Source organism: Cyphellophora attinorum, assembly GCF_001299255.1.
Source record: "Cyphellophora attinorum strain CBS 131958 chromosome Unknown Contig4, whole genome shotgun sequence".
Lineage (NCBI taxonomy): Eukaryota > Fungi > Ascomycota > Eurotiomycetes > Chaetothyriales > Cyphellophoraceae > Cyphellophora > Cyphellophora attinorum.
Window position 1 is genome coordinate 1,006,438 of NW_017253232.1, and position 24,816 is coordinate 1,031,253.

The 24,816-nt window shown below is 52.7% G+C and overlaps 9 protein-coding genes across 9 annotated transcripts; 4 read left to right on the forward strand and 5 right to left on the reverse strand.

The window, feature by feature from the left end:
• Window positions 1–436: 436 nt before the first annotated feature.
• Window positions 437–1,177, reverse strand: AB675_6497 (Orotate phosphoribosyltransferase; the record flags this gene model as incomplete). Its single annotated transcript, XM_018146793.1, has 1 exon — window positions 437–1,177. One exon carries the CDS (start codon window positions 1,175–1,177, stop codon window positions 437–439), a length of 741 nt encoding a protein of 246 aa, XP_018004091.1.
• A 431-nt stretch (window positions 1,178–1,608) lies between these two features.
• AB675_6498 (Amino-acid acetyltransferase, mitochondrial) lies at window positions 1,609–3,504 on the reverse strand (the record flags this gene model as incomplete). The annotated part of the gene is made up of 1 exon (XM_018146794.1): window positions 1,609–3,504. One exon carries the CDS (start codon window positions 3,502–3,504, stop codon window positions 1,609–1,611), a length of 1,896 nt encoding a protein of 631 aa, XP_018004031.1.
• Window positions 3,505–3,854: 350 nt separating this feature from the next.
• Window positions 3,855–4,921, forward strand: AB675_6499 (putative oxido YfjR; the record flags this gene model as incomplete). Its single annotated transcript, XM_018146795.1, has 3 exons — window positions 3,855–4,154; window positions 4,235–4,319; window positions 4,389–4,921. The coding sequence occupies 3 exons, from the start codon at window positions 3,855–3,857 to the stop codon at window positions 4,919–4,921; spliced, it is 918 nt and encodes a 305-aa protein (XP_018004108.1).
• A 1,376-nt stretch (window positions 4,922–6,297) lies between these two features.
• On the forward strand, window positions 6,298–7,410 carry AB675_6500 (uncharacterized protein; the record flags this gene model as incomplete). Its single annotated transcript, XM_018146798.1, has 5 exons — window positions 6,298–6,483; window positions 6,532–6,582; window positions 6,631–6,688; window positions 6,736–7,230; window positions 7,283–7,410. The coding sequence occupies 5 exons, from the start codon at window positions 6,298–6,300 to the stop codon at window positions 7,408–7,410; spliced, it is 918 nt and encodes a 305-aa protein (XP_018003731.1).
• A 2,552-nt stretch (window positions 7,411–9,962) lies between these two features.
• Window positions 9,963–12,923, forward strand: AB675_6501 (uncharacterized protein; the record flags this gene model as incomplete). Its single annotated transcript, XM_018146799.1, has 4 exons — window positions 9,963–10,132; window positions 10,454–10,468; window positions 10,630–11,907; window positions 12,062–12,923. The coding sequence occupies 4 exons, from the start codon at window positions 9,963–9,965 to the stop codon at window positions 12,921–12,923; spliced, it is 2,325 nt and encodes a 774-aa protein (XP_018004049.1).
• A 1,560-nt stretch (window positions 12,924–14,483) lies between these two features.
• On the reverse strand, window positions 14,484–16,846 carry AB675_6502 (uncharacterized protein; the record flags this gene model as incomplete). The annotated part of the gene is made up of 4 exons (XM_018146800.1): window positions 14,484–15,221; window positions 15,275–16,225; window positions 16,272–16,729; window positions 16,777–16,846. The coding sequence occupies 4 exons, from the start codon at window positions 16,844–16,846 to the stop codon at window positions 14,484–14,486; spliced, it is 2,217 nt and encodes a 738-aa protein (XP_018004127.1).
• An 823-nt stretch (window positions 16,847–17,669) lies between these two features.
• Window positions 17,670–19,628, reverse strand: AB675_6503 (Methylenetetrahydrofolate 1; the record flags this gene model as incomplete). Its single annotated transcript, XM_018146801.1, has 1 exon — window positions 17,670–19,628. The coding sequence occupies one exon, from the start codon at window positions 19,626–19,628 to the stop codon at window positions 17,670–17,672; it is 1,959 nt and encodes a 652-aa protein (XP_018003925.1).
• A 760-nt stretch (window positions 19,629–20,388) lies between these two features.
• AB675_6504 (DNA polymerase V) lies at window positions 20,389–23,382 on the reverse strand (the record flags this gene model as incomplete). The annotated part of the gene is made up of 1 exon (XM_018146802.1): window positions 20,389–23,382. One exon carries the CDS (start codon window positions 23,380–23,382, stop codon window positions 20,389–20,391), a length of 2,994 nt encoding a protein of 997 aa, XP_018003997.1.
• Window positions 23,383–24,014: 632 nt separating this feature from the next.
• AB675_6505 (Sorting nexin-3) lies at window positions 24,015–24,387 on the forward strand (the record flags this gene model as incomplete). The annotated part of the gene is made up of 2 exons (XM_018146803.1): window positions 24,015–24,300; window positions 24,359–24,387. The coding sequence occupies 2 exons, from the start codon at window positions 24,015–24,017 to the stop codon at window positions 24,385–24,387; spliced, it is 315 nt and encodes a 104-aa protein (XP_018003863.1).
• Window positions 24,388–24,816: the final 429 nt, after the last annotated feature.

Sequence of the window (24,816 nt, forward strand, 5' to 3'; positions counted from 1 at the left end):
CTGACCATGTGTTACGCGTCCCCTGAGAGCCTGATTGGTTGACTTGCGTGTGGCACTCGCAGGCCGACACTCATGCGTGCATAAAGCCAGAAGTCATGTTAGCCGTCTGCCGGTTCCGCAACGGCTGTCTGCGCTTCGCTCCTTCCCGCAGATATGAGGGGAGGCAGTCTCTTGATATGTTTGACTGACTAGGTGCTTGAAAAGACCTTGACATCGAGATCTCGTGATCCGTTTCGATTGTTGGAGCCCAGATTTTGTGGGTTGCTGTTCCTGACTGCGATCTGCATTGTCCTCGATTGGGGCGGCATCTGGCCTGCGTGGAGTTCGCGATTTTCAGTGCTGTAATATTGTCCTTCTAACATCTTGCGAGTTGGGCATGACACCCATGCTTTCGCCTTGGTTTTCAACAGCTCCACAGACCCGGCAAGTCTGGTTCTCAATCAACACTTCCGTACTTCTCTCGATAAACCTTCATCTGCTCCAACTGCTCGGGTCCAGCACCCTCAATCTTGCCATCCTCGATCGCTTTGACGATGTCCTCAAACGTCAACACAGCTCTTACAGGCACACCCAACTCATCCTCTGCGACCTTCATCGCGCTTCGCGGCTCGTCCTCACTGACTCTTTCCTGTCTCGTCAACAGCAGTACTACGCCCACCACCTGCCCACCTTGCGCCTTAATTATCTGCACCGCTTCCCTCAGCGCTGTTCCGGCAGTCATGACGTCGTCCACCACGACCACGCGCTTGCCTTTCAGTGGGGCACCAACAATGGTGCCACCCTCACCATGGTCCTTTGCCTCTTTCCGATTGAACGAGTACGACACGCCCTCAAAAGCCTTCCCATGGAATTCTAGTTCCCTCGTCACGATCGCTGACAGCGGTATGCCCTTGTATGCGGGCCCGAACAAAATATCGAAATGTGGGCTCAACGATCCATCTGCGTCGGCTCCAGCTTCTTCTGTGCCGAGTGGCAGTGAAAATGGTGGCTCGGCTAGCACGGCCGCATATGCGCGGGACAAGGCGCCGAGCAGAGTGGAAGTGTGTAGTAATGTAGAGGTGAAGAAGTAAGGCGATATGCGGCCGGATTTTAGTGTATATGTTCCGAAGGAGAGAACGGAGGCTTTGAGGAGGACTTCAAGGAGCTGGGCTTTGTGGTCGGCGGTGGTGGGTGCCATCTCTTCCTCCAAGGAAGTTGTACTCTATGGTACGAGCTCGAGTATGCGCCGTGCTTCCACTTGAGGTACTGACCGAATGAAAGCAAAGATGGCTGCGGGCACGAAAAGAGGACCTGTGAGGGGAAAATTTGACGGACACCCCACCTGAAGCGTCCAGGCGTTCGGTACCTAAGTGGAAGCCTAATCGAAAGCTTCCAAGGTTGACTCATATTCTGATTGCCTAGCTATAAAGCTTAATAGAGCCTCAATCACTCCCCAACGCCATGCAGCATTAATTGCAGACCATGCAGACACGAAGCATCAGTCCTGCCCTTTGCAGTGCTTCAGCACACTCCAGCTCGCAGATATCGATGATCAGCCATGAACACCTCAGAGGTCGCTGCCTAGTCTCAGTCCTTCGTCAAGTTCCAGGTATGTCGTTCCTGCCGATCTCAGGCCGCGGCCTTTTTGTCCAGCCAAGTCGGCTGCACACTTCGGCACACAGTCTCGTAGTCAAGGAACGTGTCCTGATTCGACACCCCTCCTCTGTTTGGTGACCTAACTCCAGGAGCCACAACATTTGGTGTCGTCCAGAACATGGTCCAGTCCATGCCCGGGAGTTTCCAGGTTCCTCGACTTCGCTCAAAATACCACTTGTTGACCGGGTTGTTCTTCCGAGAGCGCCAGCACACGCCGTCAGGAAAGCAAGTGCGAGTCATCGCGTTGAACAAGATGTCGGCTACGCCACCTCCTCCACCCTGGGCCTTCCTCAGTACCGCGAACTTGTCGAGGTAAGGGACCAGTCGATCACTATCAGAAGGAAGATAGGAAGGACGCTCCCATGTCAAAATTGCGCCACCTTCGTAGTCTCCAGCGATGATGACTCCAGCGATTGTGTCGTTGACCCGCCGAAGGTAGGCTGGAACGTCTAGCTGTCGACCAAAGCTATCGTTGATGAGGTAGACCAGCCGATCAAGGTCAATGCGTGGGTCCGTCAGTTGGATCCATGGCTTCTTTGTTGGTGTCCACTGCTGAGCATCGGGATTTGGCAGAATAGTCAGCGGCAATCCGTGCTTGACCGATGTCGAGGTTGTCAGTACTGGAAACTCTGTCGACAAGCGGCTCGATGGTAGCGAAGACGAATAGGCGGGCTTGTCAGTGAGCAAGCTATGGATAAGAGGGTTACGCTGACGACGAGTTCCCACTGTTGAGACATCGGGAGGACTATCGTGTGCTCTCTGACATGAATTTGCGGCTTCGAATGGAGTTGTAATCAGACCAGAAGCTGTTGATGGAAGCAACTGCAGGCATTGCCGAAGCATTGACAGGTTCGACGCATGGGAAGGCGATACTCTGTCATCATTTGAGCTGCGAAGCTCTTCTTGCAAGGAGTGATACTCTTGCTCCATGTTCACAAAGACATGCATCTGGTCGATAGACTTGGTGCTTGGGACACCTCCTGCTGCATCTATGACAATGACCCGGTCGATCACAGCTGCCTTGGGCGAGGTGCTGGTGGTGTTGACACCGCCGGACCACGAAGAAGACTCGTGACCTGTCGAGTACTTCGTCAATGCCACCAAGACGTCATCACCCTTTACCGAGGTGATGCTTTGTGTGGCAGGGTCATAGGCAACAGGCATGACCAAGACAATCCGTCCACGTTGAAGCGGTCTCTCGAGCAAGGCCGGCATCGTTACCATAGCTCGTCCATCGGACCCTATGCTGAGAATGTCGGACACTTTTCTGACGCTATAGCCTGCCGAGTCTTCAATAGCGCTCACGAGTCGGTCTGCCTGTTGTTCTACCTGTTTCCGCCGCTGAATGGGGCTCAGTTCGGTGTCTTCGTCAATCACGATGCAGGGAAGCATACTCAGTCTAGCGAGTTGGGTCAAAGTGCCTGCGATACCTCGCAACACGCCATCGTCAATCTGGCTCATTGCTGAGATCTTGACCAGTGCAACATGCGGTAGTTCTGCATATTGAATCTCGCTGCTCTTGCTTAGGGCATTCTGCTCGAACTTTGGGGTGTCCGCGACAGCATTCGTCGGAAAGAAGATTCCGGACAAGTCTGGCTTTGCATTGAAGCGGTCGGACTTCAGTCGTGAGAGGTATGCTTTCGCATCGCGTTTGGTTGCAGCAGCAGAGAGAAGGTCAGCAAAGAACTGTTTGTCTTCCTCTTTTTGCTGCGCAAGCTTTCCAAGAGGAGACTTCCTCGAGCGTCCAGATTTAGGGCTGGTGACATTCTGAGCAGGTGAAGAAGTTGCTTGCCATCTCAATTGCTGAAGGCTGTAAGTGGTTACCTGAACGCGTCCTAGTCTAGGACAGTATTCGTTCAAGATACCCATGGTTCATGGCGATATCGGGTGAACAGAGAACAGGCATAGCATGGGTAGGGATGCATTGCAATGTCTCTGAGCCTCAATAAGTCCACTGCACCTTCACTCAGTACCTCTCAGGTTCTCGCTTCAGTCATAAATGTTTTATTCACGTTTAAAATTCACCGCCCGACTTCGCAACGCAACTCATTCTCCAACTGTGCTAGGAGTTAGTGAGCAGTTAGGCCCGGCGGGCTCGGAAATAGACGTCATGCGGGCACATTGTAAAGGTAGTCCAGCTACTTAGGGTGATTGACTTGTGTCTCTTATGGTGGTGGTGTGCTCCATACACGTGTCAGTGTCGAAGCGCACACTCCAAGATGGCACCACAACTTGCATGGGTTGGTTTGGGGAATATGGGCAGGGGCATGTGTAAGAACCTTGTCGAGAAGGGAAACTTAACCCAGAAGCTGTTGGTTTATAATCGGACAACCAAGCGGGCGAGCGACCTCGTGGCAAAGATCGGTCACGCGGAGGTCTCTACCAGTCTGGCTGATCTTGTTTCAAAGGCTGATATAATATTCTATTGCTTGGGGGACGACGCGGCAGTATTGGACACCGTCGATGAGCTGCTGAAGAGCGATGTCACTGGAAAGATACTGGTTGATTGCTCGACGATAGTAAGTCAGCTCAGAGATCGGCGTCTACTCAAAGGGCACCTTGCAAACTTCTCGCTGATGCACGCTACTGACCGTCGCAGCACCCAGACAGTACGGAGAAGGAAGCCGAAAAGATCAAGGCCAAAAAGGGATCGTTCGTGGCATGTCCTGTTTTCGGAGCGCCAGGTTTGTCTCCCGTTCGCGATCGTCCAACGAGGCCAAGTACGTGTTGAGCCATTCATTGACTTCAAGTAGCGGCGGCGGACGCTGGTCAGCTTGTTTGTGTGCTCGCGGGAGAAGCGTCGTCCGTGGAGAAGATCAAGCCTTACTGTGAAGGAGTTATGGGCCGGGCCATCATCGACTACTCAGACCTGCCACCAGCGAAAGCCACTTTGTTGAAAGTGCTCGGCAATACCTTCATAGCGAGCATGGTCGAAACGCTCTCTGAGGGGCACGTCGTGGCTGAAAAATCCGGACTGGGTACGAAGCAGCTGCACCAGTTCATCGAAACCATGTTTCCTGGGCCATATACTGCATACTCGAACCGCATGCTAAGCGGCGATTATTACCAGCGGGAGGAGCCGCTCTTTGCTGTGGACCTGGCCAGAAAGGATGCACGCCATGCGCAAGCAATCGCGAAGGAGGCAGGAATGACCATGAAGAATGTTCAATTGGCCGATTCATTGCTCGTGGCTGTCAAAGAGCATATGGGTGCTCGAGGCGACATCGCCGGGATGTATGGAGCCAAGCGGAAAGAGAGTGGCCTTCCATTTGAAAACCAGCAATAGTGGTCGTTGAGCTCAGTGGAAAGCCGGTTGACTGCCTGGATAGTGAACCGAAGAGACCCGAGAACTTCTACCCTTCTTCATGGGATCGATGAAGAGATTGACAGAAGTAGTGCATGCGGAAGTTCTAAATCTCCACCTCTTGCCCTGACAGAACCGAGAGATATGAAGCATAATGATGCAATCTGCTGCAGATTTGGCCATAGCAAAGTGGCGGTGAAGAATGGTGTACATGAGACGAAGCTAGATGGTAACAAGGGGCTGGGTTTTCATGTACCTCAATAGCTCGCCGTCGCGGGCCGTCGAGCTAAAAATTCTTACCTTGACTTCATCCTCTCCTTCACACCATTTCATACAGTGAGACCAATTTCCGACTCGTCAGGGAGAGGCATCACCCTCCCTGAAAGTTGATTCATCGAGGTTTGAGAGGAGACACAGCAGCCCTCTAACTTGTTCGTACCGTAGCTGGTGTCGGAGCGAGTCATAGTCGCGGCATTCGGCGTAGGTGCAACCAAAGACAAGGCACGTCAGCAATAATCGCTGTTCACTCCCAGTCGAGCTTGACTTTATCACCCTAGATCTCAGGTTGACTCGACGAAGCTTTGGTCACTGATCACATGGACCAGGGCCACCTTCTTTTAGCCACAAAGCGCAAGCCGGGACGATGCAACATGGGCGTGCCCCTCTTTCTGCTTCCCCCTTCCCGAACCACAAGGCGATCTACGGATGCGAATCGGCCACGCCCGTTTACCTCCAGGGCTGTCCGAAGCGCCTTTTCATAGCAACGCAACTTGCTAAATCGGCGGTATTCGTCGCCCTCCGTGCGCCATTTCAGCTCGTGGAACTTCAGCCGTGGAAGAAGTTCGTCGCCTTATATCGACATTGGTTCCGCCCACTCCACGTGGGGCACATGTCCCGACCGGTAAAACACGGGAATACTACACCATCCCGCCATGCTAACCTAGGCAGACAGCAAGTAAAATAGCCGACCTAGTGAGCAGGCGACATGTGGCCGCTTCGCATCGTGGCCAATGCCGAATCCTTACCTCATGGACGCCAGGCCGAGCCAGAGCGTCCAGTAACCCTCTCACTCTGACCCGTGCCACTTTGGGCAGACAATTGTTACGGGATTGACTCGATTTCAACCCTCATTGATTGCCCTTCCCTTTACCTCACGTCGCTTCCTTGCCACTTGGAATGTGCCGCCACTTTGTTTTTGTCGGACCCCAATGACGATTAAGCCGCGCTGTGCCTCTCGTGTCCTGCGCTTCTGATTACCTCTGCGAGGCAGCCAGTCGTGGGGAAGGCCGTGGGACACATGCCACATCAGACCCCTCCTCTGCGCTCAGCCTCAGCATCCAGACAACGTCGCTCAAGACATGGCAGGCCGTGACAGAGGCCGACGTGCACGAGATTCATCGTCGGAATCGTCATCGGATGAGGAAACGTTCACTCACATCCAGTGCTGGGTCCCGGCCTCTGACATCGATCTTGTCGTCCTCGCGACGTATCTGAAAGAGTTCATTGATGACACAGCAACAATTAAGCCTGCTCCGAATCCACAGGTACGACGAATAGACACCTGTGTCGCTAAATGAGTCTGACATTGCCAGAATACATCAAAACAAGGCTTCTTGATAGGAGCACGAAATACTTTGAGTGTTGTAAGTTCAATCAGTGACAGTACGAAAAGCCGTGCGCTGATCTGGTAGGCTGGATGTCGGGACATTATTGAAGATTCAAGAAACTGGGAGAAGGAAAAGGCGACTCGTGGGATCAACCCCGTCGCTGGCGTATCCAGTTCTGACTTCCTGCAGGTTCCTACCGACGAGACCCCTACTCCTTCAATGATTCAGACACATGGCACAGTCGGAGAAAAAATGGCGCAACTCCAGGTCACACCAACCCGAGGAGCAAGAGGAAACAGCCCGCTACAGATGCTCCAGACTCTACGTCGCGAAGTTCAGCAACAACACAGAACCAACAAAGATCTACAACGAACCGGCATGGTCGCGACCCGTCGCCGGAGCCGCCACCCCGCCCTGGACATCCACCACCAGATATGCTTAGCACTAGGATACCCAAGCCCGACATCAATAAGGACATGCGGAAGCTGAGCGTCCAGGATCAGGATACAGGTCGCGAGCAACAAAGGAAAGCAACAAGCATGACAACGACTACTGACACAACAGCGAACCGAGGTGCGAGGATTCAACCATCGACATCGACGACGACGACATCTTCACGGCATCGCGACAAAGTAGAAGACGACACGAAGGCTGGGGTGGGGTTCTCAGTGGCAGCGAGCAGGCGTGATAGACATGCCATCGACGACGACGATGTGATGTCGACCACATCGCGAAGGGATCGACAAGACCGACAAGATCGGCAAGATCGGAATGACCGACATGCACGTTGACCAAAACATTTGTGACGTGGAACCAAATCTGGAAAACATGACCAAATCCGTGCAATATGTGCAGGCGTACTAAGGTCACCTAATCGTGGTGACAACGCCAATGGCGGGCGCCGACATGGTCCATCATGAACTGATTCAATGGAGGAAATCGACCAAATCAAATAAGCGCCCGTGACAGCAACACTCAGGAACGCCCCCAGTTACTGTACACTAGACTCAGAAAGCCATAAACCAAATGGCTGTGGGATTTGCAGACTCAATGATACTCCGATGGATGTGAGGTATGACCGGGTCGATCGTCATTCGAAACGGTGATTGGCTTGATATGCCAAAGCATGTTGATGGTACATGGTATCCGATTGGCGTCTTGTGTTGTGCACGGCCCGAACCAAACTCAGAGGCGTCGTTTCTTGGGAGACGAAAGGCGGTGGACCCGGCAGTGTCTCGCATGCATGTGTTTCGGTTTCGATTCCGCATGCCCAGGGGACCACGGATCATCGCAACTCGAAGCGTCGAGGAAGCTCGTCATTGCATATGAGAGCTGTGATGCGACGATGTCAGCATGATGTCCATTCCACCAACGTAGAGGCGGGGTGTACGACTGTCAACACCTACCTTTTCCTTGTGCTTTGCAGCAGGATGTTGATCCCGTACACTTGTCATACTTTGTGCAGGCAATGTCGAGATTTTGAGTCCTGTGGATCCTCACGATGAATAGGTGGTCGGTAAGTGTGTTGAGAATCAACCTCGTGCAGCGTTACACATCACCCGCCATGGAGGTAAGAGGTATGTATACACACGACCAACGCACTGCACTGGGGCGTCGAAGGAACTGCTACCTGGCAATGGACGACAGAGCTAGAAAGCGCCAGGAGACCCTGCGATTCGATATGAGAATGTCGACCACCGGCGACAACACCGTTCAAACGCAGGACACAAGCGTGTAGAACGTATGACTCGAGCTACTGCATGGTCCTTTACATTGACCCTCGGCAGCAGTCAAGATTCCCGATCCTGGGGACCGCTGAAAGGACGATATCTCTCGGCTTCTTTCTTTACTGGGCGATATCCAGGCGTCGTGGTGGAAGCCCATGTAAATCGAAGAGTCCTTCCACACCGAACGAAGGCATCAGCCTATGGGAATCCGTTGTCGATGTCCCTTGACCTTTTCATCGAATGCTTCAGGAAACGACTCGAAGCGTAGCTCCACCAAGAACTGTGTCCATCGGGAAAAAGAGGTGTTAGGCAGCCAGATACAGGAAGTGGTCTGTTTGCGGAGCATCGCTCTTCCCCGGGACCTTACATTAATGAAGCTCGGGATAAGGACGTCGGACGGTCGAACCTTCCCAGACGACTCACAGCGGAACGAGAAGGATGTCAACGTGTTCAAGGACGAGGGCGGCTGTCGCCGTCATGGGTCACATGGTCTTCAAGCCTGAAGAGCCCTAAAGTATGCGGACTCAGGAGATCGGGGCTTCATAGGTTGGCGCAATGCTTTAGCTGGCTTGGTGTATAGCAACGGAGCAACCGCATCGATCCGCATGGGGGCGACCTTATAGATTTTGTTATGCATGGTACGAAATACATCCGGTCGTGCTATCCCCATCATAGGACCTGTGACGTGCGTAGCCTGCATCTGCGTCGACCAAATTCAGTCTCACAGATTAGATCTCACAATAAGCGCGAGGTACATTACCCTGGACTTGCAGCGTATCGCCATTGACAGTCAGGCTTCTGAGCAGAGCTTCTCAGCACGAGGGTAGAGTCATCACTGCTCAGCCGCATGTTCTGATGTTCTGTCGGATTGCTTGCTAAGAGTGAGGCAGCTTGAGATGCAGACAAGTGCCGCCTCATCTTTGCTGCAGTCACGTTACCGATAGAAACCCGCATGACGGTGGGACTTGAAGCCACTACTATTCACCAATCTCCCTACAGTTCCTGGGGCTTGAGCTAGGGCAAGTTTGGTTCGCTGGAGCCCCGAAATTGGAGCCGCCAAAAGTCCAGTCGGCCCCTTCCTAAGGTAGGTTTCGCGATCCCTTTCATCATTCCACTGTCAATTCCGGCGTGGCGCGGTTGGCGCTAACAGGCAGAAAGTACTGTGCCGACACTCCGCCAAAAATGAGGAGGGGAGGCGCAACTCTCACAAGCGGATAGTCGTCACTTCTGTCACATTACCGCCTGAGAGCATTCTGTACACAGAGTGGGATTGGAAGCTCGTTTTATCAGTTCGACCTCATCTGGTTGGTACTAGCTCCTCAACGGTCTCCCGTCCTAAGAGCGTCCAACAATCCGAAGTCTGGTGATCTCAGCGCGCCCAGCACTTTCCCACGATCAGGCTGCGGCCGTCACTTCCCACTCATGGTTCCTCCACGCTGAGGAGCTTCTCTTCTTTTCTTATCCCAACACTGGGCAAAAGAAAGTCCGGTACCGCAGGCGTATCGCTCCTGACACTCAAAGCTGTTACTCAAGTGTAACAGCCTTGTGTTCCGGACTTGTCGGGCGTCCCTTACTGCGCTAACTTTGCGCAACTCTCGAGTTCTTTCCTCTTCTCCCTCAGCATCCTCACCAGCAGTACGACTCAACGATCGTCGCGTCTCGAGCCATGCATGTGTTTTGACACATCTCATGGCAACTATAGCGTCGAATCATGGCGACGCTCCACAAACGCTCGAGGGTCCAACGGCAGCGCAATGGAGTGCGGTTAAAGAGGATATTCGCTATTTGTATCTCATCGAGAAAAAGCCTCTCAAGCACGTCAAGCAGATTCTGGAACAGCGACGCGGGTTCCGAGCGACGTAAGTATCACTCTCCTCATCCAGCTGCCATTCCGTGACCCATTATTCTCATCCCACAAATTCTGGTTTCAATGTCTTATCCAAGATATGGTGCCCTGAATTCAGGTGTGGTCCCCGAAGCTTGTATGAGCCCCGCCTCTATACTGGCGGTGAGCATGCTACGTCCCGGCCCAGCTTCCGACTCCGCTGTTGCGCTCAAGTCTCGACTTCGTTAAACCCACCGCCATTTATTGCATACACTAGCTCGTTGCCATGTTACTGATAACGCACCATTCTTGCTCTTCCTATCGTGATTCAATTCGCTAACATCGAATCGATTAGGGAGCGCATGTTCAAGTAAGTCACTCTCGGACAGCTCAGATGGTACCCGGAAATGAGGTTTATATCGAATGCTCGCAGAGCATGTTTCGGGCAGACATAGAACTGCTCTTCCTAAGCTTCCAGTCCAATCTTCAGCCATATACCTGTTCCTTGGGACAAGCTAATGATATTCGCAGGTCGAGACTGAATGCATGGAAGTTTACCAAGAACTCCTCGGACAAGGAGTATCAGATTTGTGCAGTTCTCCACAAAACGCGGCGTGATAGGGGCATTCAGCACACAGCTTTCGACATCAATGGCAACCGTCGAACTCTCCGAGATCTTTTCAAGTACATCAAAGGACGGAAGATGACCGTAGAGGACTTTTATGCTTTGGCGGTCGCCAATGTTACACCAGATCAATTACAAGGAGATGGTCAGCAGGTCCGCGCCGTCACGCCCGAGCCAGACGAAGACGGTGGGCACGATTCCGAAGGGGATTCGGAAAACGATGGCAGTCATGAAGCTCTCGTGAAATTGACACCGACATCGTCAGATGCCTCAAACGGCAATAGCCTTCCAATAGAGCAACGCCCACGACGACATAGGCCTTCCACGTCTTCTTCTGCATCCCATTCGGCACGACAGGGCCAATGGTCAACGCTGGAGCCTCGATCCGTTCCACTGCCATCTCCCACGGACGCGTACTCGGCACACAACCACACTCCTGAGTCATTCAGTATTTCACCCACGAGTGTGAGTTTTCGTCCAACGAACCACTTACGGCACTCGCCACGGAGAAGTTTCGGCAGAAGTGATGTCGAGTCACTGGCACATTCGACGATCTACTCGAATCCGCTACGACAGTCTCATGGAGCCGACAATCTCGAGGCTTGGACTGTGTTGAGTCATGGTGCATCAGATACCTCTTCGTTATCTGACTTCGACGTGATATGTCCACGATGTCACAGGACCACGTCAGATCACTCAAGTCCCTGCGATATCGACAGTCCAGCCTCTCTGACTCTTTCGCCGTCGATCCAGCGGAATACACGAAACATCTTCAACCCAACGCCCGACTTACCGTCGCCAGCAGTACATTTTGCCGTTCCATCGCCCGCGAACGACCACTCATGGAAATGGGTATCACACTGCTTTTCGGCGTGCATATACTACTCGCGCAGTCGGTACACCGATTTGACAGATCGCAATCTCGTGGAAAATACGCCATCTTATGCCACAGCAACTGACGATTTCGTGTTCGCAAGATACGATCTGGAATGTGCGGATGAGCAGTTCCGAGCCATGATTGTCAGCAACGACCCCAATATTTTGGTTGCGATCAATCAATCAGTCATGACTCTAGGTATGCATAATTGGGGAAATATCACGAAATTCATTATGGGGCGCGCATCAGACGTGGCCAGGGAGATGCTGGGACAGGATCATCCCATCTCGATTCTGGCTCGGTTTGTGTAAGAACTTCCCCTTTTCCCAGTACTTGAGTGATTGCACAGCACTTGCGGGATTCATTTTCCCTTTCTTACAAGAACGAAGACATGCCGCCTTGCTGATGGGCACAATGAAAGTGACAGCGACTTAGAAGCGGGACGGCTAATAGTTCTCTAGCACGCTCATGTCGAGTGGCAAGACCATATACGATCAGACTGAGATCACAACGCCTATGCTCGAGCATGCCTGGCATGCTTTCGTTACAGGCTGGACCCCACCGTCAACAACGGAGGGAGCTCAAGCACAGCCGCCCTTCTCGGTACCAGCGGAAGGTGAAGCTGGTCGCCGAGCAATTCCAGCCATGTACCTCTACGCATCTGCTTTGACAACCGAAGCCATCCGATTCGCTTCGCCGTACAAGGAAGCCAAACTTTCCCACGCTGAAGGCCTTCTTCGACATTGTTACAGTCTTGCCTGTAGAACTTTCCACAAGAGCCATCTGCAAGCCATCGCCGCACTCGTCAAGCTGCAACTTGTGCTCGAACGCCAGAACCGACTATCGGAAGCGATCGAAACGATTTCCATCGCCATCGAAGATGGCCGAAGCACTCTTGGCACACAGCATGCAAGACAGCTAGAGAACGTGAGGATCCGTGCCGAGCTACTCAGAAAACGGTGGCGGGTTGAAGAAGAAAAAGAGGATGTGCAGAGTGACAACAGGCATGGCCTAGCGACCATCAACAGTGCTTTTGCAACAGTACAAGCTCAGCGGAGCGCTGAGCGCAGTCGGCGACGTCAGGCAGAGCAACAGCAGGTTGAAGCTGCTCTCTGGGAAGTGTTAGAGGGGAGGGTCAAGATATTGGGTCGGAAACACGAGTCGACCATGCAGAGTAAGATCGATCTAATAAATTGGCTGCGGGACGCTGGCCGATGGTCTGCTGATTCTCCCGAGAGGCAGCGTCTGAATGACGTCTGGGACTGGACTCATGTCAGTGCAGATGAATGTGGTGGCGGAGCTAATGGACGAGGAGGATACTGACCGGCTTCTCTTCGTGAAATCTTATTCGCTACTTGGTATTGGCTGGACCACTTCGGACGCTGGTATTGCTACTGGGACGACTCACCATTGCGCTCGACCATGGTTGCCTAACAGTTGTATGTTAGCCTTGTTACCGAGCAACACAATGTTAGAAGTCAGCAGCTTGCCCAAGACATGGAGACACACGTCATCATGACTGGGCAGGACGGTTGGTAGCGCCTCGCTAATCATCGATCCGGATTTTGCGCATGACCGACTCGCGCAATACCAGTCACTTGAACACAGCTGATCACGAAATCAGACACCCTTCAAGCCCAGTCAACGAAGCAGCGCGGGGAGGACTTGATGTTATGTAGTGGAGAGCAGCCCGGAGCAATACTTTAAAAGTCAGAGGAAGGAATCGATGAAAGAGACGGAAATCCAGAACGGAGGAGCCACGAGTCGAGGCAACTTGTGGCGGAACAAAAAGAAAGCAATATAAGGGAGACAAAACAGCATCCCACTCACGTATTCACTTTGGCAGCACGAGGTCCTCTTGCCGTCATCTGCTACGGTCCGCAGCCATCACGATTGCCCTTGCAAATAATCCAGCAGTTATATCGTCCCCTGTGCCGCGCCCGGAACGAGGGGAGATGACCAGCGAACGATGACAGACCGAGAGCAGTAGTACCATCTCCAAAGCTATTACAGGGCTTTCCACCCATACGAGTGAATGCCCTGCGTCTTCCTACGCCACTTCTGAAGCGAACCTTGATGATCGTGAACACTGATTTGATAGTGACCGACGATGCGTTACTTCCTGCCGAGATGACTGGAGTGCCTGCGGCGAGGAAGGCGCAAGGCGGAGAGAGACACGGCTACCTGCCTAGGTAGCTTGGAGGAGATGGAGACGTGAGTGAGTACGACGAGAAGAGCTCGGATGTGAACAGGGAGGTCCTGATGGCCGGAATCAGCCCGCCTGGACAGGTGTTGCGAGTCGTGGCAACGAGATGTTTGGTGCTCTGTAAGAAGAGAGAAACGTTTGAGCTGGGTCATGGACAAAGCCTTATTGCTATTCAGTGAGTAGGCACGAGTCAAGGATACTAGTCTTTGGCTGCGACGAGAGTTGGTACCGGGACCGACAGCATGGCTTCAAAGGACCACACATGTACGGATGAGCCAGGGGAGTTACTGACAGCCGCCCACCAGACCGGATGACATTTCTTTCCAAATCGCCAGGCCGGTTGACAGCAAATATAGGATGTCAGACCGGTTGACGGTGACCGCGACCTGGGTAGCCTCCACAGACATGGGTCACATGCAGATGCCGGTGGACGCTACGCAAGACACGGTAACAGCAGTGTGAAATGACGGACCTGTAGAGACTCTCGCTGGTTCGAGCAATGGTGTGAGACCTACTGATAGATTACGACCTTGCTGTCAGCCCATCCAACTACAGATCATCACTCGTCAACACCGTGACATTCAGTAGGGCCTTCAAGCTCGACAAATTGAAGCTTCCAGCCTGCGTGACCAAGACGTCTTGTGAAGTGCTCTGGTTCTTGTGCTTGCCCCTACGCCTCACTTCGACTTCTTTCCTTCCGCACCTCCCCATTCTAGTTCTTCTAGGAGATGAAGCCCGACCTTCTCTGATTCACGCCAAGTTCGCTGCCGGCCCCAAAATCGTCTCGCGGCGGGCTCCATATTGTCTTCGGTGAGTGATTCTTGTCTAGCGTCTTCCTCAAGCGAGCTCCGCGTAATGTCACCCAATACGTCTGCGTCTCCCTTCTCGTCAATGAGCGCTCGGGTTGCATTCGTGGACAGCTTCTCGTTGCCGCTGCCCAATGGCTTGACTGCATCGCTCAGACCAGCTTCCTCGAGATACTTTCTGCGCACCATAAAGCGCTCGGAACGCTCCTTGCGCAGATTGACCGAGTCAAGCTTACTGAAAGCCGTGCGCACTGCCAGTCTTGCCACGAGGAAGATGTGCTCGGAGAAGAAGATGCAGAGTAGCAATGCCCAGCCTTTGATCTGATGTGGACGACCGTCTGGACCTAATCCGCCCTTCTCCGGGTCATCACTTCCGCTGAACATGTAGCATACTGCTGCAGTAGTCACACTTCCGAGCCAGGCAAGGAACTCGAGGCTCGAAAGCCATGGTCCGATACTGTCGGCGCGCTCAGGGTTTGGCCGTCTGCACTCTGTGGTCAGCTTGAACGTGTCTCCACGCAGCTCGATCCAGTTGTTGATGAAGTACGAAACGGGTGTCAATGGCCAGACTGAGCTGAATAGGGAGAGGTAGCCGAACTGAATACACATCTCGCGTAGATCGGATGTGACATCGTAGCACGGAAGCGCAGCTCCTGGCGAACGCGACGCAGGAAGTCGCGTTCCTCTGGGGTATCGTTGGCATCAGGCGTCGGAGAGGTGCCACCATGACGTTCAGCGCGGGAGGCCTGCATCTCGTTGTACTTTTGCTTGCCTTTCTGTGTGACTAGTGGCAGAATGGTTTCTGTAGCGAAGTTGACAACCTGTGCGGTTACCGCAAAATAAATCATCTGATTCTTGAGGCGGTTCGGATTGATGCTGAAGGACTCTGAAGTCGGAGCTCTCGTTTGAGCGTCGTTCTCCGCGAAGGGCTTGACAGTCAGGCTGAAGACATCCAGGTATGGAACAAGAATCGTGGCGAAGGGCACGTACACAAAGGCCGTCAAGAATATGGCCGTGTAGGAAGTCAGGAAATTGATGACGAAGACTTTCGAGGTCATAGCCTTATCGTGAGCGTCTTGAGTTTCGTAGTTTTCGTAGGCGGTGAGTTTCTCCGCGAAGGACGTGAGAAAAGTCGACGTAGGAGGAATCGATAAGGTGAGAAGGACGACCGGAGTGAAGGTGAGGACCGATTTGAATGGACCATTGTAGACCTCAGAGATGAAGATCTCAATCGAGTAGCAGGTCACGATAATGGTGCCGAGACCGACCACGCATAGGATGGCCAGCGGGATCTGTAGCAATTGTCGCTGAAGTCGCTTTTTGCCTGAGAAGTGTGGAACATCCTCCCCTGTTACAGTATCGCGAATCATGGTGTCAGGCTTGAAATCGCGACGCTTCTCCTGAATCACAGAGACGTTCTTCACACCCCAACGAATAGATAGCTCTTGCTCTTGGCGTTTCCAGTATTCGACAAACACTAGGCACCAAACAACGTTGACAATGCCGTATATAGCAGAGAAATTGCCCAGTAAGACCCAGCAGGAGAATCCAAAGGCAGCTGGGAAGATCATGAAGGTGAAATATGACTGCAGGAAAGCATAGTAAAATCCGATCTGGGTACGTCAGCAAATCAAAGCGAATGTTGAGACGTCGCCCTACCTTTTCGCCAACAGCGTCCTTGATGTCGTCCAGATCGTGTGGGGTCAAGAAGGTCTTCTTCGCGAAGTCGAGCAACCACTTCTTGTTTCTTGCGTGATCGTGAAGCGGAAAGACCGACTCGACATTCTTCCATCGACCAGACTCAGGAGTAATTCCAGCTCCCCCGTCTTCCCGTAGTCCAGTGATCATGTGATAAATTTGTCTGTGTCGCTCAGCGTCCGTGAGAGGATCGTTCGTCAAGGCTGTGGCAGCATCTCCGACGGGCTGTATTTGTCGCACGCCATAAAGCCAGTCCTTCATGCGAGACCGATGGACGACTTTGGCCAAAACATCCTCGTCTGCCGCTTTCACAAAGACGAGCAGAGAGGTATCATCGCCTGTCCGTACTTCAGATGTCAAGCCAACTTCAGCAAGTACCCTGATCAGCTCCTTAAACTGTCTGATGGATCCTTCCTTGTCTGGCCCGAGTCAGTAAGTGCAGAGATGGCCGGATCCTGACGCCTACCTTTAGAATCTACACGGTACGACACAACGTAATCGACGTCCAAATTGGACAAACCTGGCTCTTTAGTCATGCTGGATTCAGTGATAACGCGTCGACAGAACGATCATAGAGGAGCTTAAACAAGAGAAAAGAAACTTTTCTAATGAAGTGAACGGCCTGTAGGACAAGATGGCCAGGTTGTGCTCAAGTCGGTATCAACTGGACCAAGTTCAAGTGGGAAGATGTGCAGTAGTCAAAGTGACGTCAGATGCAGCAGAATGACACGTGCCGGCAGTGAGCGCCGTTGCCTGTCTGTAACGAACCGGCGTACCTGCTTAACACCGATGTCAAAGCTGGCAGCTGTGCGATATGAGCTTTGATGTAGACTATGTTTGTGACGATGGAGACGGTAGACCATGGGAAACAGCGATCTTCAATTCCCGGTGCAAGCATTCTAGGTGCGATCTCGGTTATCGAAGATCTGGAATTATATTCGAGCGCTGGGGAAACAAGGATGCATTATTGTTAGGGCCAGATATTTACGCTGTGTGCTCTTCGCCTGGTCAGGTCGATCATGAGACGAACTTGCGATATTCATTCATTCTGCTGTCTATTAGGTATTTCTCTCTGCGGAGGCGCGGTGGGAGGTTGACTCCAACATCCGTCCTCTCGAGTGCTCAAATGTTGAAAAGAGTCCTCGAATATCACAGAATCAGCCAACTACAGCGCATGGTCGAGCTGATGCAGGCTGTCAATGCCCAGTAACCGCAAATATCATCAACTGGAACTTTTCCGTGTCTTCCCAGGGGTATCATAGTTGAGTATGCTGCCTCTCATCATTCATATTTCATGACAACTCCATGCTGCCTAAACGCCGTTTCGAAGAGGAGGTCGTATCTTGCAGAAGCCATCAATCACTTTTCTGTTGTTCGTGCCTTCGCTTTGCTCCCATTTTCGATAGGCCTGAGTGCGGTTTGAAACGGCACTTTTGCTGGCTCATTGCTAATTGCCTTTTCCACCTCCGAAGCTTTGCTGTCACCATTGACAACCTGACGATCACCATTGTGATGGCCGTTTTGGGCTGTGGAATGAAACTCCTTGTCGAAATCATCCGCCTGGAGACCCTCGAAGATCTCGAAGATCTCGAAAGTTTGGTGAAAGTCATTGTTGACGATGTTGACCAGATAGCATTCGTCCATTATCTCCTCAATGAGCTTTCGGGTAGCTGAACCGGCTGGGTAGCATCGAGACCAGTCCTGACCCAGCCTGAAAGCCTCATCCTTCCAGGCCAGGAACGACACTGTCTCGACAATCGTTGGCTGCACGATCTCTCGGTTGGGGAAGATGCCCCATGTGACAGCGTTAGGCCCTTCGTCAGGCGCATTGGTTTTGAGAGTGCCGTTCTTATTGACGGCATAATATGTCAGATTCTGATCTTTCTCCAAACGCGTGATGACCTCGTCTATAACGCTTGGAAACACAAGCAGCTCAAGGTACGCTTTCTGGTATACATATCCTCCCTTAGGTCCCCAGCCGTATATCGGGTCGGTTGACTTTGCTGCGTTCACAGCAGGTTGCGAGTTGATGGACAAGAAGCCTCTGGAGTTGAGATCAATGAGGTTGTCCTTGATGACCGTCGCCTCCGCGGACATCTGGCCCTCGCTCCACGGTAGACGATCGAGATCTCCTTTGAGGTACCTGACAAACAAGTTGCTGACCTGCCTCAAGGTGTTTGGTTCGCCCCATAGCTTGATGTTGGCTTCGTTCGTGCCTTTCAAACCAATACCGTAGGCGTCAAGCTCTCCGAAGGCAGGACTACGACTGTCGCCCCATCGTCCGTTGGGAAACTCATCCCAGTCAGCCGTTCGCGCTACGTATGATGTGTTGCGATTACGCCAGAAGATAGGCCGCACAGTCTCATCTCGCCTGTTCAGCCCAAGGGATTGCCGCCATGGCAGAGGCTTGTCGATTGGCGTCCCGGACGCTGCAGGCGTGAGGAGAAGGTCGTCTAACACCATCCTCGTTGCCTGGGCTAGATTCATGGTGTAGAAATGCAAATGGTAGATTCCAGCGTCAAGGATTTTCTGGCACATCTCCACGACCAGGTCTCTGCCGACGTCGCGCACTGCTGCGTCATCGTTCTTGACCGGCTCCAACGCTTCGTGCCAAAACTGTGGCACGTCACACTTGGTCCAGTCGGCTCGCCTCAAAAACGCTCCGTGCGTCGAGATGGGCATGATGCCGGGTATGATCGGAACGGTGATGCCACGTTTGCGGCACTTGGCCACCCAGTCTAGGAAGATGTCGACGTTGTAGAACATCTGTGTCACAATGAAGGTGCCACCAGCATCGACCTTCTCCTTGAGGTGGTCAATAAGCAAATCTGGATCTTCTTGGTCCTCACAGCCCTCGGGATAGCCGGCAACGCCAATGTCGAAGTGGTCGCCGTAGGTCTGTCGGATATATTTGACCAGATCTTTGGCGTATCGAAATTGGTCTGCTTTGGCTTCCCACTTTTCTTGATCTCTGGGCGGATCACCGCGGAGAGCTAATATGTTTGTGCAGCCTGTTTTGTACGCCTGGCGCAGTGCTGAGTCGACCTTCTCTCGCTCCATGTCTGTGCAAGTCAAATGCATGCATGTCTCCAGGCCATAGTGGGACTGTGCTGCGCTGACCATCTCGCATGTCAACTGCGAGTGCCTGCCTCCTGCGCCCCATGTTATGTCGATGAAAGCTGGACCTAGATCATGCATGCGGTCCATGCGGTCATAGAGATTCTGAACGCCTTGAGCGGTCTTCGGTGGGAAGAATTCGAAGGAGAAAGTCGGCTTTTGCTGGCTGGCAGCCTGAGCCAGCTTCTGCGATATGTGCATCCTGTCTCAGTCTCTTCTCTGAGGACTATTGGTTTTATTGTGAGTGTTCAACTGGCGAAGGGTGTCGAGTTCGTGGCCCGCAGGCTTGCGATGACCTGAACCGTGCGCAAGGGCGAGCGGTGTATGAGTACTTTATGACAGTAGTCAATCAATGTATCGGCAGCGAGCCCACCTGTCCGCGAGCTGGCGTGACATTATGTGTTTCTGGAGATGGACAGACAGACTAGAGTGAGGTAGGACGGGAGGTGGATATACGCAAACTACTGCTCAACAAACAAAGCGGAGCGAACGACGCTGTGCATGAAGTTTTTCGATGGTGTACCTCATTGTAAGAAGCGGAGCCCCAGTGCAGAGGATGCTGAGTCAAAAAAGCGAATCACACCAATGACCTCCCCACGCCACAGGCTATGACTACACCATACAAGGTGCCTGAACCATAGATCCATGGGAGAGGTGCATTTACTTCGTATGCTTCTGCAGATCCTCAAACCGTTATATAAATCGATCTGTCGCGCTCTATCGTCCATGTGTCGGACTTGAGACTCTCAACAAGATCTACGGGCTTTCGACTAACGCAATCAAATTCCATAGTACAATGGCCTAGCACAGATGCGACGCTTCTGTTGTGGTCCTCGTCATCATTCAGTATCACTCCGACAGGGACATCGTAGGTACGGAATATGCTAATTACATGTTTGGAAGACGGTTGATGTCAAGATATTGACATGCCGCGTAGAGATTCTGCTGCTTACGCAGAGGTTCATGCCAACAACTTTGTAGTCCACACTCTTGCACTCACACACCAGTTGTTCCAGTCCGTGAAGAAACTTGGCTGCACCTTACACTTCGCGTCGGTAAGCATTCTCGTCGTGGTCGCAGCGTAGACTGCCGTGACTCTAGCAATACCGATTCCGCTCCTGATCAGGACTTTCGATAGAAGGATACTCGCTTGACTTGCGGCCGACGAGTGAATGTTGGACGCCTCCAAGCATGCTTCATCGTGTACGTCTTGCAGTAATTTCAACGCAGATGACCCGCTTTCGTCTAGTTCACTCAGTTGCAAGACTGGGACGTTCTGTCCCTTGCACCGTGTGCAGAGGTCTTTGAGGATCTTGGCCGAGCGCTCGGCGATCTGCTTCGTTTGTGTCGTGCGAATGCTGACCAGGAGTGGAAGTATCAAACCGACTGCAGCTGGGCTCAGGTGTTGATGCTTGACGTACACGTCCATGAGATCGAGGACGCGATTCTTAAAATTCACAATTGTATCTTTGGCATCCCTCGCTGCTTTCTTCTTATCAGGCTTGCTAGACAGGTTCCGAGCGCGAAAGACTTCCGAAAGCTTTTCATCGAGTGCCATCATCTGATCGTCATCCATGTCTGAGTCGGAATCGGAGCCAGGGTCTTCTTCGTTGCCGTTTGCGGTCCCGTTGGCTTTCGCAGGCCCCAGCGCGGCGGCGAGCGCAGCGTCAAAGGCTGCTAGCTCGTCGTCCTCCTCTCCGTCATCCTCTGCTCCTGAGCTTGACCCTGAGCTTGATCTCTCGTCACTGCTGTGCTCTTCCGACCGATGGTCTGCATTTACAAGCTCAACGTCGGAATCGAGCTCTTCGGCTTCTTCGTCGTCACTATCGCCACTGCCTTCCTCCTCAGAGCCGTCCACATCCATGGCTGACTCTGCATCGTCCGCTGCTTCGAATATCTCCTGCTGACCTTGGGAATTCTCCTTGCTGGCGAGCACGCGAGTCAACGATGCAATGCCACTCGAGCTTATCCCTGATGCAATAGACTCGAAGATGATTGGCGTCAGCGTCCGCAGGAACCTCGAAGGACGGGACGAGAAGCTGAGTAATATTTCAATCAATGGATCGGTGGACGGGTTTTCTGACTTCATGTCCGGCAGGACGACTTCTAGCAGATCTTGCATGATCTCAATGGATTCCTGCTCGCCGTTGTAAATGTCGAATGCAACGAGAGAGTACAGTAGCTTATAGCCGTCTGACAAGGAGGAATTTCTGCTTTTCGCTTTCGCATTCTCTTGCTGCTGAGCATGCTTCTTTTCGGCTTTCTCTAGTTTGCGTACCCGTTTGGCTGCAGTTTCGAGTACCTGTCGTATGGCAGGGTCTGAGAGGTCTGCCAGCAGGTCTTGTATGCTCAAGACACGAGAGAACAGCGACTGGCCACTCGACCCAGCTTTCACGAGCTGCTCGAATGCTGCCGCATTACGATCTCTGACATGCTGTCGTAATTGTTCTGGCTCGTCGTCTATGCGATGGAGGCCGTGGCCTAGTATTTCAGCTACCATTGACTTAGCGTCGTCACCCTGATCCGAGTCAAGCTTCCGAATGCATGCGGCAAGGAGCTTGTATTCCAAGGTGATCAGATGTTTGGACTTCCTAATCGTTGCTGGATCTGTGTGAGCCCGCAAAGCGGTCTGCAGTCTGCGAAGCTGGGACAGAGAGTGTCTCTGGTCACCCTTGTCCAGCAACGTTGGACAGATTTTTGACTTTGTTGCCTGATCAAAGTCAGCGTAATCAGTGGCCTCCAGAATAGCAGCAAGACAGTCGCCAGGTGCATTGGCTGCACTGTGCCACCGCTCAGCCTTTATGCGCTTCTCGAGTTGCTGTAATGCACCCTGCGCAATCTTATGTAAGTAGCGACCTTCGGACGTGAATGCAAGCATCAGCACATGAAGCGCATTCGGACTCAATGTGTCGCACAGCAGAGCGGCTGGGGCAGTGGATGCTGCCTGAGCGACGAGCAGTATGCCCCAGAGTTTTCTCTCATTACTGCTGCCAGCGGCCAACAGACCTTCGTCCACGGCCGCCTTCCAAAACTCTGCAAAGGATATTAAGTCGTGAGAGGTACTTGCTGTGCTGACGCCATTCGGGTGACCTTGCTCATGTTTTTGATATAGCGAGCCGAGCACCACTGCCCAAGCAAAATGCAAGCTAGCCGACCAGGAGGTTGAGCCTTGTGCGCCGTGCTCATCGTCTAGCTGTTGCGTACGTGCGTTTTTCATGACCTCGGCGAGATTCTTGACGTCCTTGGAGGCCAGCGGATGTGAATGCTTCCAGACGTGCTTTGATAGGTTTGCATGTGGCAAGCTTTGCTTGGCTGCTAGCCAAATAGCCACGCCTTCAGGAGTGCGGATGAGCTTATGCTCGTTGAGTACGGCAATGACGTCCTCGATGAAGGGCTGAAGAGTTGCAGTATCGGCCGGAACGCTGGCACAGAATTGGAACAGAGTCCAGCCGCACTCCTGTCTCAACCATGGCTTCTTGAGGGCGATTCCGCATAACAGAACAAGGAGCTTTTTCCAAAGACTTCGGTCCTCCGCAACGAACAGAATGCCGGACTGTATGATGGCGCCAGCGCCGAACACTCGACCGAAGTAATAGTCGCGCTCCTCCTGGCCGCGTGCTCCTCCTTCTGGTTCTGTAGCTGCCTCGAAGATATCAACAACCTCAGATGGTCGAAAGCTTGTTTCGAGATTTGACACCTTGAGCTGAGACAGACACTCTGTCAGTGCGACTGCAAAGCCCAAGCGTGCGGCTTTTCGACTACTTGACAGTCCGCGAAAAAGACGTCTCAAGATCGCTCTGACTTGGTCCTCTGTTGAAGCATCGGAGAAGGCCTTGGAAAGAAGTTGCTGGGCGGCCTTCAGTCGGACAGACTCATGTTCGTGAGCGAGATTGTTGTAGATGCTGACAAGGTCGACATCGACCTCAGTGCCGTCCCTCTTTCTCTTCTTCGACATTGTCACAATCTGTTCGCTCTACCGAACATTGCAAATGCCTTCGTCTTCTACCAGACAAACTCCGAATTGAACTTTTTGGTCTGACGAAAAGCCGGAAGAGGATTTTCTCCGGACCGCTGCCGAATTTTAGCCAGGCCGAACGTCTTACCCCACTCCCTGTGCCGATTTCGAACACTGCATCGAACTGCACTGCAGCCACAGCCAGAGAAGCCTGTCGCCTGATCCCGCCCTGAGACCTTTATTGCTACCACTCATCACCCGACGACCTGGATCGCACTTTGTGACACACACGGCTCTACGCGCGCCTACCGCAACCAGGAAATCAGCACCAACGGTCACCCCACCTTCGCATTGATTTCACTGCGCCCGACGCTACGCGGCCTCTGCTCTCTAGACCAAGATGCAGTCGATGCCAGAGTCGAGGCAGCAAACCTTTGAGGAGATCTATGGCCCGCCAGAGAACTTCCTCGAGATCGAGGCAAGTGCTATCACCTTCCCACGCTCGTCGATGGGGCTTGCACTTTCGCCGCACAGTCCTCGACTGCCAAACACCCGCTCCTTCCGAAGCGCATTGTTCTAACTCCAGCGAATAGGTCAAGAACCCTCAAACCCACGGCTCATCGCCTCGCAACATGTACACCTCCTATGAAATACACACACGCACAAATATTCCAGCATTCAAGCTTCGACACAGTGTAGTACGCCGACGATACAGCGACTTCGAATACTTCCGCGATATCCTCGAGCGCGAGTCGGCTCGCGTGACTATACCTCCTCTGCCAGGCAAAGTCTTCACCAATCGCTTCTCGGACGATGTAATTGAGCACAGGAGGGAAGGCTTGCAACGGTTCTTACAGATTGTGGTGGGGCATCCGCTGCTGCAGACTGGGAGCAAAGTCCTCGGACCGTTTGTGCAAGGTGAGATTATTGCGCACTCGAGCTGATGTGAGGCTATGAGCTGATAGATGAGTGATAGATCCGAACTGGGACCGAAATGCCTGGTAGAGCTACGGGCGGCTACAGAGTATCTGACGATTCACATGTGCGTCTAGCGTTGCTCTCACTATACGTCTGAGGCATGCTCGGCGGGCAAGTAGTTTTCCAGCATTTTTATTATTCTGCCGTGCTCCCTAGCGATCGGAGTTTGGGCAGGCGCAAGTTCTGATTTCCCACTGGACGATCACTCAATAGTGCTAAGTTCAAGGTGTTGGTAAGGAAACCTGGAAAAGTCTTTCAGCGGCCTCCGTGGAGAGCTAGCGATTCCTGTGCCCAGTTGGCGTCCTGCCTTGCCCACTAAGCAAAATGGCAGGGGGTGACTGGGTTTGGGTTCCCGTTCCAATACGTCCAGTCTACGAATTCATATCTTGGGAATCCCTTCGGCTCCTCAAAATCGTAAATAATTTCATTCTACGAAGCAGAAATACCCACCTCTCT